The sequence below is a fragment of the Wyeomyia smithii genome, chromosome 3, assembly GCF_029784165.1.
Source record: "Wyeomyia smithii strain HCP4-BCI-WySm-NY-G18 chromosome 3, ASM2978416v1, whole genome shotgun sequence".
Classification (NCBI taxonomy): Eukaryota; Metazoa; Arthropoda; class Insecta; order Diptera; family Culicidae; genus Wyeomyia; species Wyeomyia smithii.
This window is the reverse complement of record NC_073696.1, coordinates 209,473,885-209,491,351: the sequence shown is the minus strand read 5'-3', so window position 1 is coordinate 209,491,351 and position 17,467 is coordinate 209,473,885. Positions and strand designations below refer to the sequence as shown.

Below are 17,467 nucleotides of genomic sequence, written 5' to 3'. Positions count from 1 at the left end.
CCAGATCTGGAAAGAATCCCTAACATGTCCTGACATGTTTAGCAGTGCTACAGATAAGCCTATATGACGGTGCTGCCCACACAGATGGAAGAACCAATATCCAACGCTGTGAAAAGTGTCGCCGATTCCTTTGCTAGACCACCCGCTATGGAAAGCTACAATCAAACGACAGGTGTTCTAGCAAAAGCCATACATACATATTATATTTGAAATCACCGCCTGTTGCGCTGCGTCTTGTCGTAGCTCTGCTTGCTGCTGGTCGATCCAGTTTCCAGTAAATTTTCCTCTTGCTACAGTAACCGGATAGACTTTAGACAGACAAATTGTTTGTACACTTTGGTATCGTAGAAGAAAGGTGGTTGGTTGTTTAGTTTTATTTAGACTGACACCACAGAACAGATATGCAACTAAGGTATCAGAAACGGGACTATTTCTTTTTATTTCGAGTAGAGGCCCCGAGCAATGGAGAGGACACCTTTTACACTGAAAATTTTATTACACTCATACCATTCTTGCTTGTGATGAAGAACTATTTCGGTCTCTCTTGTCCTCATACAAAACCAAAAAACAAAAAGGCTGTGCGAGATCTCGCCGCTCTTTCGTTGAGAGAATTCTCTGTACTCTTGGGTACTGGTATAGACCATCGCACCAGATCTTTGTAACCTCAATTTTTTGACAGATATTGGAAACTTTGTTTACCTTCTGGACCTTGTGTTTGTTTCCAGTGGAGCCATCGTGTGCGCAGTGTTAAGTGTCAATTTAATAATATGTTGAGTGTACTGGCACCTCCAACACAATGTTTAAAGGGCATTTTGGTCCACAACTTATTAAACACCTTTTATGACACGTTAATTGCACAAGTTGTTAGCGGAGGGATCACTCTAGCCTTCTGAACGAAAACCACGCTTGAGAGAGTTACTGAAGCTAAACCATTACCAAAATGAGCAGACTCCCCGGAAAAATGATGAAAGCAGATAGGACTTTTTAAAATGTTCATCTAGAAATGAGTTTGAGCCCAGGACATGATTTCATTGTCGTTCACTGTTAAATGGTGTCCTCGATGAAATTGCCACACACAAAATTGATACGCAAAATTCGAGTTTCCATCCGATTGCCATCAAATTTTCAGGGATTGGAAAATAACTATTAAACTTCATTTTACCATTTTACTCGTATTTTATTTACAGTCCATACGCAAATGCCCGCACCTTGGCCTTAACCACGGCCATAAGATTGTGCACAACCTGTGAATCAACCGTTTTTTCGCATGTAAACCCATACTTTCTTCAGTTCCTCGACTGTCTTCACTACCTTAGGTTGTTTAAGAAAGTGCTGCTCCATAATCGCCCAGTACTTTTCGATGGGGCGGAGCTCCGGAGTGTTGGGAGGGTTGAACATTTTCGGCACGAAATTGACCTCAGCACGTCCTTGGAGTAGTGGCATAAAGCCAAATCCGGCCAGAAGATTCTTGGGACGTTGTGGGCCTTCAGGAGAGGAAGCAGCTGCTTCTAGAGGCACTCTTTCATGTACACCTGTCCGTTCATCGTGTCCTGGGTCACGAAAGGTGCACTCCGCTTCCCGCACGTGCATATGGCTTGCCAAACCAGGAATTTCTTCGCAAATTTGGACATCTTCTGAGTGCGGACATGCTCCGGAACGCTGAACTTATCCTTGGCCGTGAAAAACAGGTTGCCGGGGATCTGTTTGAAGTCGGCCTTCACATATGTTTCGTCGTCCATGATGCAGCATTCAACTTTCGTCAGCATGTTGAGGTACAACTTCCTGGCACGGGTTTTGGCGGACTTGTTCTGCTTCTCGTCGCGCCTTTTGTACTTTGAACGTTTAAGCCCAGCCCTAGTTTTGGCCTTCTGGACAAAACTTTGGCTTAGGTGCAACTTCTTAGCCACATCCCGAACGGAGGCGTGCGGGTTTCAGTTGAAGGCCCCAACTACGCGGTTGTGATTTTTGGTGTTGTACGGAATACTTTTTCCTTCACTTCTGGGCTTCCGATCGGTGGTCAATCGTTCCTCGAACCGCTTAATCACTCGCGACACCGTGGAATTCGCGATTCCCAACGTTTTAGCGATGGAACGATGCGAGAGATCCTTGTTCTCGTGATGAATGCACAAGATTTTATCACGCACGAGCTGTTCTTCCGACTCCATTTCCGCGAGTTTTGATCACAGGACTTTAGTTCATAGTGCATTATTTACTTGCAGGATGTATATAATGCACTATGAACTAAATCCACCCAAATTTTCATTAAATTCTACCCATCGGTTGAAAAGTTAGAGCAAATTCATGGTGTGGCAATTTCATCGTGGACACCCTTTACTCGGTATAAGGATGTTAATAGCTCGGTTTACATAATCGTACAGTACCACCCGCATACGTGCAAGATTTTTTATGTACATATTTTTTTTAATGAATTTTATTGTTACTCAAGTTGCGAACCGAACGTCTTGACTAACGACAATCGACTTAATGCCGCAGGTAGTGCTGTATATAGTGCGTCGGATACGCATTACTCGCGGCGACCTTATAAACGACACAGGAAAAAAAATATTGTTGCTGTTCGATAAATTCGGTTTCTTACTGAAATAAAAATATAAAAGTAGTTAAGCTAAATGCAAGAAAATCTCTTATGGAATGTTTGAATGTTTGAGAGATCTTTTGCATTTCATGATGATAGCGACATTAAGCGTCACGTTGATAACGTAATTTGTGCTTTACCAAAGGAACGTGAGTATCCTTTGGTTGGATTTTCGGAAGATTTTATTTCGTGACCGTGAACGATGCGCGTGAATTATTCCATCGGAGTAGGACAGCTCATTTCAAGAATGAAACTCTAGTGTGTTTGAAAGGGAGCAACGTTCATTGGAAGTAAAAATTGAGAAAGATCGGCAGGTAATTTTCACAGAATTCCAGTAGTAAAAATCATTTTTATCAGACCTGGTTGATTCATTGTAAATTTTTGCTGAGTTTCCTCTTGAAAGGTCTTTCTGAATGCGTGTCTAACCCTGTCTGGTTTTGAAAGATTAAGAATCATCTTTTTGTGTGGCCACAGAAGCATAAAAAACGAAGGATGGTTGCATGTTCAATAGGCAGTCGAATCAAGGATATCAAGGATCTTTTCTCATGTAAATTTTCGTCATAAATCCCGCTTTTTCGAAGGGTTTTGTCTAAAAATTATAGGAAAAATTATTTTTTCTGTGATGTTTAATGGGCTCTGGGAGTCAAATAACTTAATGCAATGCTGAACTAAATCGTGCAAAATATTCAAAAACAACCCTACGAAAACAAAAAGAATATATGCAAAGATTTAGGAAGCGAACAGAATTGAAAAAAGTGCAAAAGAGTGGGTTTGTAGCTTAAAAAGGTCATTTATTATAAATCGCGTTTGGGCAACCTGAAAACATTTTTTTAGAATGAAACAATGTTCTACAAAAATGCTATAGATAGCATTATCTTTCAATTTAGGGCTGAGCATCTTGACTTTTCCAACATCGTTTTTTTTTTTGGGACCCTCTAATGTTCAAACTATTCGAACAATGCAAATGCATGTAGGATAGAAAAGCGGAAAATGAATGCGAAACCGATCTGCTGATGCGTTCTGTTCGAAGTTGTATATCTGTTCTGTGCTGAAGCTAGGAGTTTCGCTTGATATGTGGCCTTAAGGTTTTTTAATAGAACAATACATAGTTGTCATTAGAAAATCACAATTTTTCGCATTTTGGTGGACACATAGATGGTACTCCAATTGTTTTGTGTAATAATGAACTAAACCCGTTGGAAACTGACAGAGTTTGAAGGATTTGAAAGTAGACAAATTTCGTAACGCTTTCGATGTTTTCGGGTTTTTAATTAGCACATCTATGTTGCCGTAAGACGTAATTGCACGTCAAAAATAAAAAATTTGGCGTCAGCTTCGGTTACTGAGAGCAGAGACCATCCATTGATAACGTCACGCAAAATTTGGAAAAAAATGACCTCTTATTCACAAAATGTCACAATAATCGAAACCAAAAATGCGTGACATTTTAAAAGGATGGTCCCTTATATCGACCAAAAGTTGGAATTTAACTCATTCCCCGTAGTGAGGAATTGTTTTTTACCTCTCAAACTGATTTTTAAAAATTTCAAGTCTAACTATTCTTCATTGTGGTAGAAGATATAATGTCAGGTGATTTCATACCTCATCATAGCCATGAACAGATCCCAGATGTGCAGATTTGTGTGCAAAACGCAGATTTTTAAAGTCAGTGTGTAAATTTTCATAGATTCTCAGGTATTAGCAGTTTTCCATAGTTTCTGCAGATTTTTGTCAAAGTCTCCTCTCAGAGTTCCCAAAAATGTGTGCAGATTTTAGCAGACTTATGCCTGCGAATCACAGATAGATTTTGTACAGATTCTCTGATAAAGAGGCAAACAACTAATCTACGGGGCACTTTGTTATGAGATAGACGAAAATTGACAAATTTTTATGTTGTATCGATAATTTTGACAGGCAGTCTCATCGAATAACAACTGTTTACTTATCTGGTAGTGTCAGTGTCTAAGATCGGTGATGATTGGATTAAATTCTGATGGAAGGATTTATCAAATGTAAACAACATTCCATTACGGCTGCGGTTCATTGTCCCGTCCAAGTTTTACAGTGATTAAAATCAGCATTTTTGCAGTGACAGACTGTGACTGTGATGTTGCTAGCGAAGGACAATCAAAATGCAAGTTTCATTCCACCCTTGTATTCCCTTCAGACAAAGATTTTTGTTATACTTTCCGAGTTGTCTGTTCCGGACAATCATTGCAAAAAAATGAAACGAAGGAAAGGCATACCACTTTATATACGGGAATTCATAGCAAAGGAAAGCAATGCCAGCGGCACCATTTACCCAGCGTTGGTATTTTTAATTATATTTTCCAACACCAGTTTTCCCTTCGCTTGACAGTGACAGTATCACTTGTCGGACAGAAAACTTTACTTTCGAAGTGACTTTCGTGTCTCGCCTGTCTCATCTCTCGGGTGTAGTCTCGCATAGTCTTTTTGTTTCCCGTATTACGTATAAAAGATTAGATTGAAAAACTTCTCTACCGCCTGAGGGCGGTTGGCTTGGCTTCTTGGGAATAGTTGCGCGGTATGCCTGGCAGGCATGCAGGTACAGAGAAATAGTTAGACGGTGATGTCTTCAGTTACTTCACAGTCTAGTTAAAAACTTACAGTGAAAGTGAATAATGAGCTGGAACTCCGGATGGTAGCGTTTCTAGAACAAAGTACCGAAGGAGTTCAAGCGGAAGCATACCCAAACGGTGAGCAGGTGTGAAAAGAAATATTTAACCGAAAAGTGTCGAAGCAGTCGTGAATTAATCCTGTGTAGCAGTTAGAACCTAGCCTAGGGATAAGTTAGTGTTGCAAGTTGGTTATACCTCGCAGCACCAAGTTTCTGCACCGTTTCGTATTCCGATAGAGGACGCCTGGTTTCTATCAAGATAAATGCAATCAGTGTTTGCTGTCTACGTGCGAGTGACATTGTAAATCATCTGTTTTCGCTTGCTTCTGGGGAAAACAGTTTTGTTCTTCTCCGTAAAACCGCCAGCAAATCAGACCGAGATTCAAGAAATTAATCATAATTAAATTATTTCTTTGTGTACTGGTTTCCTCCTTCTTCTGCGCTCAAAACCGTACATTTTCTCACATTTCCAACTAGCGGAAAAGAATTTGTGTGGGTCGATTTGTCCTTATCTTATTTTCTCTAAAACGGCATGACTCTGCCTTGCGACGAGGATTGGACAAAATGGTGATAATTGGTAATTTAATTCTAAAGGCCAGATTCGAATCACTGAAAGAAACGCACTCTGCATTCCACTGTGAATCGCTACCACTGGATCGAAGCCGAAACTTTAGTTCTCATTTGCTTGTCTGTGCTGCTGTTTGAACTACCCGAACAGCCGAAGAATTAACAAGTCTGTTGTGCAAGCTTTTAATGAAAGTTTGAGGGGGTGACAAAATGTCAAAAATACTTCGCTTCCTTCCAGCATTTAATAGTTTGTTCCCGATACATGCTAAAATAGTCGGACCGTAATTTTGTTTAAACAAAAAATAAAACGTGCAAAGTTTTGGGTGTTCCCCTTTTTCTTCGTATCGGATTGTCTGACAGGGCCTTGTTGTAAGTGCTACCAGACAATCGTCCTACTAGCAGACAATGATGCGGCAAGTTGCAAAACGGCCGCGATCTTTCACCCTGTAACAAGCCGACTCCAGCTAAGTGAGATAATTAAAGTCTGGAAAACGCAATTAGTGTTTCTTTGGAAAGTATCGCAGCGAGTAAGTTTGTGCCGCGGTTTTTGTGGCTTACAGATGAGCTTCGCTGATAATGGAGCTTGGTTTGAGCAGGCGGAGTTTCTGTTCAAGTTTCTGTGCTAATTTGATAATTGACTTACTATCGACTGTAGACAGTGAAAATGGTGTATTTTTTATCTATCAAAGTTGTTTGTAAATTCATCAGTAAATTCGAATATTAGTAAAATTATGTCTGTTTTATTATCCTTGAGTTAATCATCGTGAATGTTATGTTGATATTTCTTTTTTTTTTTGCAGTTTTTGTATCGGTAAATTACTTGCAAGCTAAAGAAATTTTAAAATATTGGTATTGAACCTCAAAATCATCTCCGTGCGTGTTGCTATGCAACGCGGTATTATAACAACTTATTATCTCTCTCATAAAACTATTGCATATATCAATTCGTCAAGCATTGTACTAAATAAAACCAATCTTTATACTATACAACAATTTGCCATTAATTCGCTCTCTTATAGCCTGTACCCAATAGTTAAACTTGTTAACTGGTGTGGTGATAAATTCACTGAATTCATTTCCCATTTCCGTTTATGCTCCATTTCAGACGAGAGTTTGGACTGGATCGTTTTGTGCCTGCCTCCTTGATTGACGGAATGAAACGCAAGGAGCTCCGACGCCTTCTGGGACATTTCCTAAAGCTGAACTCCCAGATGACGGGTTCCTCGACCAAGATGCTAACGCAACTGCAGGTAAGTTCGGATTCGCCGGACGGCACACTTAAGCAGTAGTCTTGCGTGTCCTAGCGGGGGAAAACTTTTCAAATATTGTTAATACTTGTTTGGCACTTTTGGCGAATTGTTTACGCTCGCCCGTCCTCATACATTTAGTGTAACTTTGTCCTTTCTTCTCCGCTTGACAGGCGAAAATCCATTATCTGGATATTATTTCCGGACTGCCGAGCTACGGTGCGAAATGCTTCAGCACGAATCAGCGAGACGGTGTGGAACGGGTCCTGCTAGTTAGTCCTCGCTTCGGCCTTAGCCAGATTGCTGGCGTGCGGAACACGGTGGTAAGTTTAATGTTTGTCAATCTTGGGGGCACTTGGGACGACTTTGATTTAGATTTATTATCGGGTGTGTGACAATGGTAGGACGTAGAATTGGTTCGTTTTGCGGAACACCCAAAATGTTCGACGGTAGTAAAACGATATACTTGCCCCAAGGAACACATCTGCGGAAACTGTAATGATCGAAAATGTATTTCAATATGTTCGTCGCACTGTTATGTTGCTATTGGTCGCCGTTAGTCGAAACATGTTTTCGCTGGAAGTCATAATTAAAATCACAGTGGCATCAAAACAATTTAATTGGCGAGTGGGCAGGATTGACAAATGTTGTTAAACGATTCAATTAATTGACAAACATGCTCTCTGGTGTGGTAATTTGCACTGACAAGAATTAAATTATTTTTATATTTATTATTGTAGTGTGTGTAGTACAGTATAATTTTTTAGCGATGAATCTGTGCGCCATTCAACGGCGAATTCATCTTCCATGTGTAGCTACTACGGCGTAGCACTTTCGTACTGTAACCTCATTTTTGCACCACTTGAAAAGTGTACCACACGATTGCTGTTTATCTATTTTGCGATATTGTCTTCAAATTGCGAACTGAAATATATCTGATGACTCTGTTTTAATATGCATTGTCATTTCGTTTCTATTTATGACTTCACTAGCTTTTGAATAATTATTTTACGCTATGGCAAACTTTTGTTAACTATGATAAATTTTCATAGACGCAGATCCGAAACAGTAAAAGGAATAATAATTGTTTTGACATTTTGTAAAAAGTTTAGGAATACTATATTGTTGTGTCGAGTTCGTTTCTGCGGCCGTGCTGCACCGTCCCGGACTACATTTCACAGCTCGAGAACGAACACGCAGGCGACACCACACTTAGTTGTCATTTTTTTTCGTACTGCCTTTGAGAGCACCTGTTTTTGTTGTTGGTGTTTTCGTGTTTTCGGCCTGCAACCTGTCTCTTCCGGGTGTAGTCCGGGATACAGGGGGTGTAGTCTATGGTCACTGTATACTTTACTGGTCTGGCGGACTGGATTTCGGGAACCAGTGTGAACTGTCACAACGGGAACCAGTCGATAGTGCGTCGATTTTCGCATTTGAAGTATTGTAATCGTGCCGTTAAAAGATACAGAATAAATTAGACTCAATAATTGGACTGTTTATGACAATTGCTATTTATTTGAGAATAGTTATTGTAATGAATCAATGATATCACAATAATGTTAAATTTATAATGTGAGAAAATCACAAAAAAATTTTTTTTGTCTCATCAATAACGTGCTCTTTTTATAATTAATTGTTTATTGATAACATTATACTGACATAGATTTGCTGTCCTGTCGCTTTTCACGCTGTGTATTGTACGGGAAGTGCTCAATCGAAACAAAATGATTTTTTTTTATAATTTTCTCTTTCAACGAATAAAGGAATTATCAGGTAACTCGCAAAATTTTAGCCATTTTCCTCTAATCTTTGCATTCTTTGGAAACCTGAGTAAACTTGTTTGTTTCTTTGTCCTTCGCCAATTGCTGTTACATTTGTTATAAACGCACTTCATTTTCACATAAAATGTTTACTTTCAAAGAAGTCATATGCAACATGAATTATATCCAGTGGTGTCAGGATTTTAATGTGAAAAAGTGAGTTGCCAGTTGCATGGTCCCCCACTCCGCCAGACTAGTAAAGTACAGTGACTATAGTGTAGTCGGATACAGAAAAAGTGTAGTCCGGAAAGTGAAAAAAACAAAAAAAAAACAACAGAAAAAACAGTACAGAACATAAGTGTAGTCCGGGTGTGGATGCGCCGAGGGGGCGAGTTCGACATGATTCATGATTCTACGCATGTCGCGGTGTTTAACGAAACAGTACACATCGCTCAACTTAGTAATGAGCCAACATAACGCGTAACATTACTTTAACCCGTCGTGGCACGAGTGTGCGCGGTCATGCTTCAAGCAGGGTTTTATTAGAAAGAGATGTTTTCACCCAGATAGTACTGGTGTGGTTTGTGGAATTGGAGTATATGGTGCATTGATGCTAGTCGAAGTCGAGATCTTACGATTAATTTTTTTCGATTTTTTTAAGCTTTTTGTGTACAATAGAGGTTTTTGTATACTATGTCCCAATTTTGACTAGTTCGGCATTTTGTTAACAAACTTGAGATATATATTTTGGTCAATATGCATATCTGCATTTATGAAACTATTGAGGCTTTGTATGCATGAAACTTTGCCAATTTTTCTATTCGATAGGTAACACTTGCATCGACAACTAATAGAGAATCGGTGTGAAATATCGAATTTGTGAGCGTCTGCGTCGGTAGGCGTGAATTGAACGGTCGTGCATAATGCTTCGGTGTAAACGCGTTTTCGGCCCGGGAGAGTATTGCTCATAAGAATGTTTTCGAAATGTATTGACCCAACTCTATAATATGTTAGTTCAAATCGTCCACATAGCGTAGTGCATATAACATTTTGCGTTTCTCTAGGATATACCACACACACTTGTGCGTGGCCCTAAAAACACTCTAATGTTTATTTCTGCTCAAATCAGGAAACCGCTTATTGAGCACAGAAAAACAATATACAAGAAACGTCGTTAGTCGACCTGTTAAGCTCAAAGCCAGATATTCGGGTGACCAAATATCTAGAGACTTTGCGTCGATACCTTTCATGAGGTCGTATTTTCTACAGAATAGTTATAACCGTGTTATAATTTTCGGTATAAAGAGGGTCACTTCACAAAGAAGTGATTCGAGTGGCGAAGCGTTAACGTAGAATCAACTCTCGTAGCTTTCGTAACATTGTGTAGTCAGCTAAAATAAATTAATGGGAGATGCGTTTCGGTAGTTTAATAATGACTTCATAAACAGATGTCCGAATATTTGCGTCTGTCTTAATCAAGTCATAGGTCTGGTATCCTCGCGTGCGCTTTATTTTTGCGGTGATACATCATCAAACAGAATGAGCTCGGATCGCGTAATGATTTCCGTAGAAGATTTAATGAACTCGTACGCGCGATATTCGGTATTATAAACCCGGTACTCGAACTCAGCGCATCGTTTACCAAAACGAAACCTGCTGCAAACCCTACCCTTTTCTCCAACATCCCAGTGATTTCTCGTGGAAGTGCAGAGGTGTTCTCGGCTTCCAATAAAGCGAGTATCACGTCAACATATTCCTATACACACTCCTTCTTTGACCTGCATTCGGATGCGGCCGGCGCTGGTATTGCCTAATATAAAGATTAAGGTCATCAGTTTTTACACATTGAGGATGGATGTTAGTCCCAAACATCATCCGTTGGTTCTCTGTGTAATTACAGCTGATCTGGCAATAACGGAATAGCAACCGCGGGCGGTCAATCATGCTCATGCTCATGCTCAATTAATTGACAAACATGCTCTCTGGCTAAGCTGTACAACGAAATGCTCTGTTATTAACAAAAACGGTTCTAATAAATATTTTATGAAATACAGTGGCTTCTTCAATGGATAGAAATTTATCTAAACACCCAGACAAGTGGGATGAGCGGAGAACTTGAAATGCAACCGCATAATTACACATTAATCAGTAACAATCCGTTCAATAAAATGGCATTATATGCACAGTTATTCGAAATGATTTACTCAAAGCCCATGATTGATGAGGATTATTTTCTATGTTTTACTCCTGAAATTCAAACAAGGCAGTCACGTACCTGTGATGACACAAATTGTGTGTATTGAGAAATGCTCACATACTAGGTACTCATGGTGCAGTGGTTTCCAAAGAGGTCGCAAAGCTAGAAATCATGCCGGCGATGATGTTTTTCAGTCGTTATCTATAATTGAGGAAAATCATAATCGACAGGCAAATGCTGCACCGTTTTTCATAACCAAACGACTATTAGAATTTGTTCCCCCTTTTGATCGGATACAATACTAACCAATAACGCTATGAGTCGTTCATATTACCTCTGGGCTTTCGTTGCTTTTTCATCGTGTCCCATTCGCAATGCAATGACATAACTTAATTATTCTCATCGCTTCCGTACTTTTGATAATTATCGCTCCCCAAATGAATAATGGTCCTTGATACCGAAGCGTTTCTCTAATAACGTATAACTAAGAGCTGCTCTGCTTACCCTTGGCATAAATGTGATTTTCCACAGGATTAAACTCGAGTAGATTAGCTGGCCAGTAAAATAGATTTACTTCAACAGTCAGTGCGTCTTGAGCTGCCCGACAGATCAGACGTATTTTCGGTTGCTTGTGGACTGGGCTTTGACTATAGGCATATAGCTTCAAAGTTTGTGTTTTGTCAGTGTGTCTTTTAAAGATTACCTGGAAGTTAACTGACATCAGTCTTTCTCAAGACTACCTATTTCTTTCTTTCTCAATACTTGAAATTTGATTTCATTTTTGAACTTTTTTCGTATCACCTGAAATGGCAGGACGAAAAAAGAAACCACGCATCGCTACGGGGAGGAAAAGAGAGGCATCTCTTTCTGAAACTAGCTTATGCAGTGAAAATTTATATGATATTCTGCCTGAGCAAGAAGCCGGCGAAATTGAAATGTTCGAAAGTATAACTATTCAAAGTGAAATTTCTGTAAAAAAGGTGAAAGTTCCACCTATTGTGGTAACTATTGCTTCTGAATTTAATATTTTTTAAAGAAGAACTTTCTACGTTTCTCTCCGACGTCAAAGTTACTTATCAAATTGGCCGAAGAGGCGAATGCCGTTTACTGGCCCAAACATTGAAAGATTGGAATCGTCTTATTCAGTATTTCACTGAAAAGATGTATAAATTTTTTACATATGATACGAAGAGCGCCAAGCCGTTCAAGGTCGTATTGAAAGGTCTTACCAACGATCAAACCGTTGATGAGATCAAAATTACTTTGACAGAATTACTTGGTATAGCCTCTACCCAAGTAATTCTGATGAAACAAAAATCACGAGGCGAAAACAGTCAGCGAACTGGAATTTCCCTTGTAAATTATTTAATTCATTTTAACCGCAGTGAGGTTAATAACTTAAATTTTTTTGAAAAAGCACATGCTTTATATAACGTGCGTGTAAAATGGGAATTATATCGAAAGTTTAGCGGAGGTGAAAAGCATATCACCCAATGCCGTGTTTGCCAACGTTATGGCCATGGTTCAAAGTTTTGTAACATGGACCAAAAATGCCTAATTTGTGGAGACGCTTCTCACAAAAAGGACACATGTCCTGTGAAAGAGAGTAAAAATTTCCGCTGTGCGAATTGTAACGGCAACCATATGTCGAATTTTTATCAATACCCAGCCCGTTTAGTAATTGTTAAGGCAAGGCAAGGTAAACAAAATTCAAAACAAAATTCTCCAAGCGTACCAGTGACGCATAGTTTACCTACTCCTTTGCATACCCGTTTAACTTATGCACAGGTTACAGGTAGTTCGAACATTCTACCGCGTAGTGTTGGTAGTTCGAAAATGACCGTTAATATGGGTAAGCAAAACATGCTAGAAAATAATTGTTCACCTATTACTCCAGCTAATATTGCTGCCGAAAATATTTTTTCTAATGTCAACTGCCTGGGGCCTATTACGGCAGATAAACTTTCTTTTTTGCAACAGGCCATGTTCGATCTTATGAACGCCATGTTGCAGGCAAAATCAATGTTTGAAGCCATTCAAATAGGCACAAATTTTACTATTAAAATTGTTTCTAATTTAAAATTTAGCAATGATTTTAAATAAAACAATTAAAATATTAAATTGGAATGCTCGCTCATTGAAGGCCAATGAGAATGAGCTTCTCAATTTTTTAACAGTAAATAATGTGCATATTGCAATTATTACTGAAACATTTTTGAAACCTAACATAAAATTAAAATATGATCCCAACTACGTGGTTCATAGATATGATAGGATTCAGGGTTCCGGCGGTGGAGTTGCAATTGTTATTCATCGCCGAATCAAACATCGTGCTCTTCCCCATCTTGAGACGAAAGTTATTGAAACTTTGGGAATTGAAGTTCAAACTGAACTTGGGATTTTATTTATTGCCGCAGCATATTTACCATTTCAATGCACACGCGAGCACAAAAATTATTTTAAAGGTGATTTACAAAAACTCACCAGAAATCGTTCGAAATTTTTTATAATCGGCGATCTTAACGCTAAACATCGTTCATGGAATAATTCTCAAAGTAATTCCAATGCCAAAATTTTATTCAATGATTGTTCTTCAGGATACTATTCTATTTTGTCTCCGAATAGTCCTACATGCTTTTCTTCTGTAAGAAACCCTTCAACAATTGATTTGGTGCTTACAGATCAAAGTCATGTATGTAGTGATTTGATCACACATGCTGACTTTGATCCTGACCATCTTCCAATAACTTTTTCTTTATCACATGAATCAGTTTTAAACCCCATGAGCTCTGTTTTTAATTATAACAAGGCTAATTGGGAAAGATACAAAACTCATATTTAGAGAAATTTCAATAATGAGCTTGATTTGCAAAACGAAGTGAATATTGATTCCGCTTTGGAAGCATTAAAATGTGCAATTGTTGATGCCAGGAATTATTCTGTTCCAAAGGCTCAAATGAAATTTGATTCACCAATAATTGACGAAAATCTTCAACTTCTAATTCGTTTGAAAAATGTCCGCAGACGTCAATATCAACGTTCTCGTGACCCTGTTTCTAAAACTATTTATAAAGATTTACAGAAAGAGATTAAACATAGATTTACTCTTCTGAGAAATCAAAATTTTGAGACTAAAGTTGAAAAATTGAAACCATATTCAAAACCCTTTTGGAAGCTGTCGAAGATTCTCAAGAAACCTTCAAAGCCTATTCCAGTTTTAAAAGATGGTGAACGTTTTCTTGTATCCAATGAACAAAAGGCTCAAAGACTTGCTCAGCAGTTTGAGAGTGTTCATAACTCAAATTTGAATTTTGTGAGTCCAATTGAAAATGAAGTAACACGTCAATTTGATTTAATTTTTTCCCAGATTTTTTTACCTGCAGAAATAATTGACTAACTTGAATGAGATTAAATCAATTATTAAAAATTTCATAAATATGAAAGCACCTGGTGACGATGGAATCTTCAATATACTAATCAAACATCTCCCTGAGAGCACAATGGAATTTTTAGTGAACATTTTCAATTGCTGCTTCAAAATTGCATATTTTCCCAAATTATGGAAAAATGCAAAAACTACTCCAATTTTAAAACCGGATAAGAACCCAGCTGAAGTTTCAAGTTATCGACCAATCAGTTTGCTTTCTTCAATAAGTAAACTGTTTGAGAGAATTATTCTTAACAGAATGATGTCACACATCAACGAAAATTCAATTTTTGCAAATGAACAGTTTGGATTTCGCCATGGGCATTCCACAACTCATCAATTGCTCAGAGTTACTAATATGATACGAGCTAACAAGTCTGAAGTTTATTCCACTGGAGCTGCTCTTTGGGACATAGAAAAAGCATTCGACAGTGTTTGGCATAAAGGTTTGATTGCGAAATTGCAAACTTTTAATTTTCCAATTTTCCTAATCAAAATTTTAAAAAATTATCTTACTGATCGAACTCTGCAGGTTGTCTATCAGAATTCAAAATCTGATAGATTTCCTGTCAGAGCAGGTGTACCTCAAGGTTCAGTCTTGGGTCCAGTCCTGTACAACATATTCACTTCAGATCTTCCTGATTTGCCTCCAGGATGCACAAAGTCATTGTTCTGCGATGACACAAGCATTTCCGTAAAAGGAAAAAGTCTTCGTGTCATATGCAGTCGATTGCAGAAAAGTTTGGATATAATTTCTTCCTACTTGCAAAAGTGGAAAATCTCTCCCAATGCTTCTAAAACTCAAATGATAATTTTTCCGCATAAGCCTAGGGCTCTTTCCTCAAGCCAAACAATAATCACGTTGTCAAGATGAAAGGGGCTATTTTAAGTTGGTCTGACAAGGTTAAGTACTTGGGACTAATTTATAATAAAAAACTTATTTTCAAAGAGCACATTGATTGTATACAAGCCAAGTGCATCAAATATACGAGATGTTTATATCCTCTCATTAACAGGAATTCCAAACTTTGTTTAAAGAACAAACTTTTGATTTACAAACAAATTTTTAGACCAGCAATGCTTTATGCTGTACCGATCTGATCAAGTTGCTGTTCAACAAGGAAGAAAACGCTCCAAAGGATTCAGAATAAAATTCTGAGAATGATTTTGAAGCGTCCTCCTTGGTTTGGTACACTCGAATTACATAGACTTACTGGTGTTGAACCATTAGAAGCTATGTCAAATAAAATTATTAACAATTTTCGACAAAAATCGTTGCAATCCTCAATTGCTACGATAAGCTCTCTTTATAGCCAATAAGTTAGCAATTAAGTTAGTTGTAAGTTTACTTCCCCTTTTCTGACAAGTAGGTTTAAATCCCTACGAATGATAAGTCCTAATTGCGAAAGCAAACAAATCCTAACAATTAAAATTACAAATTTCTAACAGTGTCGAGAAGTCACCATTTGTGATTGGACACACATACTCATTATTTACTAATATTTATCATAAATACTTAAGCTACTAACAAATCCCCCCTTAAAAAAAAAATACTTCAACAGTCCTTCATCCATTGTTTGTTCTCTTTGCTCGTGAGCAATTCTCGCTGAAACCGCCCCGTTGGTGATACGAGATCTTTCGAAATGAATATTTTTGTGGTTAAATGATTAAAAACAGCGAGAAAAAAAGAAACCCACTTTGGTTAGTTCATATTGATGGACCCCTCGGGCACCAAACCCTTGAAATAACAGTCGTGTTTGAGCTACTTTTATTTTTATATTTTTCTCGCACTGTCCAAAAAGTTCGAACTGCTTAATTTACTTACATGCGAGGCACATATTTCCTTACAGGGTATGTGAATACTTGAGCAGGTTTTCTAAAACATTCTAATGCAACACCTGCCGATGTAATTCTAATTGTTTGTTGGACATAGGCTGACAGCCCGTTATCCTTCATAATTCTAGAAACAATGCATATTTAGGTGTTAAGTAATTTACCGTTCTCTTCAATATGAATTTAGCGATTCACTGGTAGAGTTATATTGAAGGAAATTGCGTCCTGCAGTTCGTTAAACTCGTTCATAAATCTGCTTGCGGGTTTATGCTGTGTGTAGTTCTCAATGGAGGATCAAAGCTCCTCCTATGTTGAATAGAAATCGGGCTTTCGCTAAAGTCGACACGACACGACACGGTCGTACAGGAATGAACTTTCAATTCGTTCGCTTAGTATATCGCAGAAAAACACGCTTCTAGTCATTGCTTCTTTTCACAGACTTGGTAAAATTTTGTTTTGACCCAACAGGTCAGCTCACGCACGACCGAGGGATGCTACACGAGGTAAGAGATGGTATTTTCGACAACGATTGGAGTGGAGTCTCGGGGAATAGGAACAGACTGCGAAACTGATTTTTTGCATGATGCCACTTCTCATCTCAATGTATCATACTGCAAAAAATACTTTCGCAGGTTTTTCCTAACCCCTGAGATTCTATTTTGGTAACTGCCGAAAATACCTCCCTTACCCTATACAGATTTATCTGTAGTTAGGAGTAAATTTCACTTTTTCACAGAATTTCTTTTAGTGAAAAAGAATTTTTTTCGTGGTGTATTTTGTAAAGCACTATTAGTTCCCTACAGTTCGTTTTCTGACAGTTTTTTAAACATGCCATGGTTTCTGAGCTCCAAAACATTCATTCAACCCTATGTCATAATACCATACGCTCTTTTAGGAAATATGTCTGAAAAATTGCTCCAGCCGCTGTTCTTAGTTGGCGAAATCGAATACGTGTGAAAAGTTTTATTTGAATGAAAAATGGTCGATATCAGTGGTCAACACATCTGCAGCCTTAAAACTCAAAGAAAAATTAAAGATTATAGCATTATAGCTATTTAACCATTTCTGTAAATGTTGGTGCTTCTAGCCATTTCAAAAACACGTCAAAAGCTCCAACACACTTCAATGCGAACGTTAACCGTGCGTCTACTTTCACTGAACTGTTGAATCGATGGCGACGCCTCATAACCATTTCACTACGTTCT

General features: G+C 38.3%; 1 protein-coding gene across 8 annotated transcripts in view; it reads left to right on the top strand.

Moving 5' to 3' along the window:
• LOC129731566 (uncharacterized) overlaps positions 1 to 17,467 on the top strand; it is a 465,080-nt gene that overhangs the window by 430,923 nt on the left and 16,690 nt on the right. For all 8 annotated transcript variants that reach the window (XM_055691665.1, XM_055691664.1, XM_055691666.1 and 5 more), the window contains 2 exons: positions 6,904 to 7,048; positions 7,219 to 7,368. In XM_055691665.1, coding sequence (XP_055547640.1) covers positions 6,904 to 7,048; positions 7,219 to 7,368 — 295 coding nt within the window. The remainder of the gene's footprint in view (positions 1 to 6,903; positions 7,049 to 7,218; positions 7,369 to 17,467) is intronic.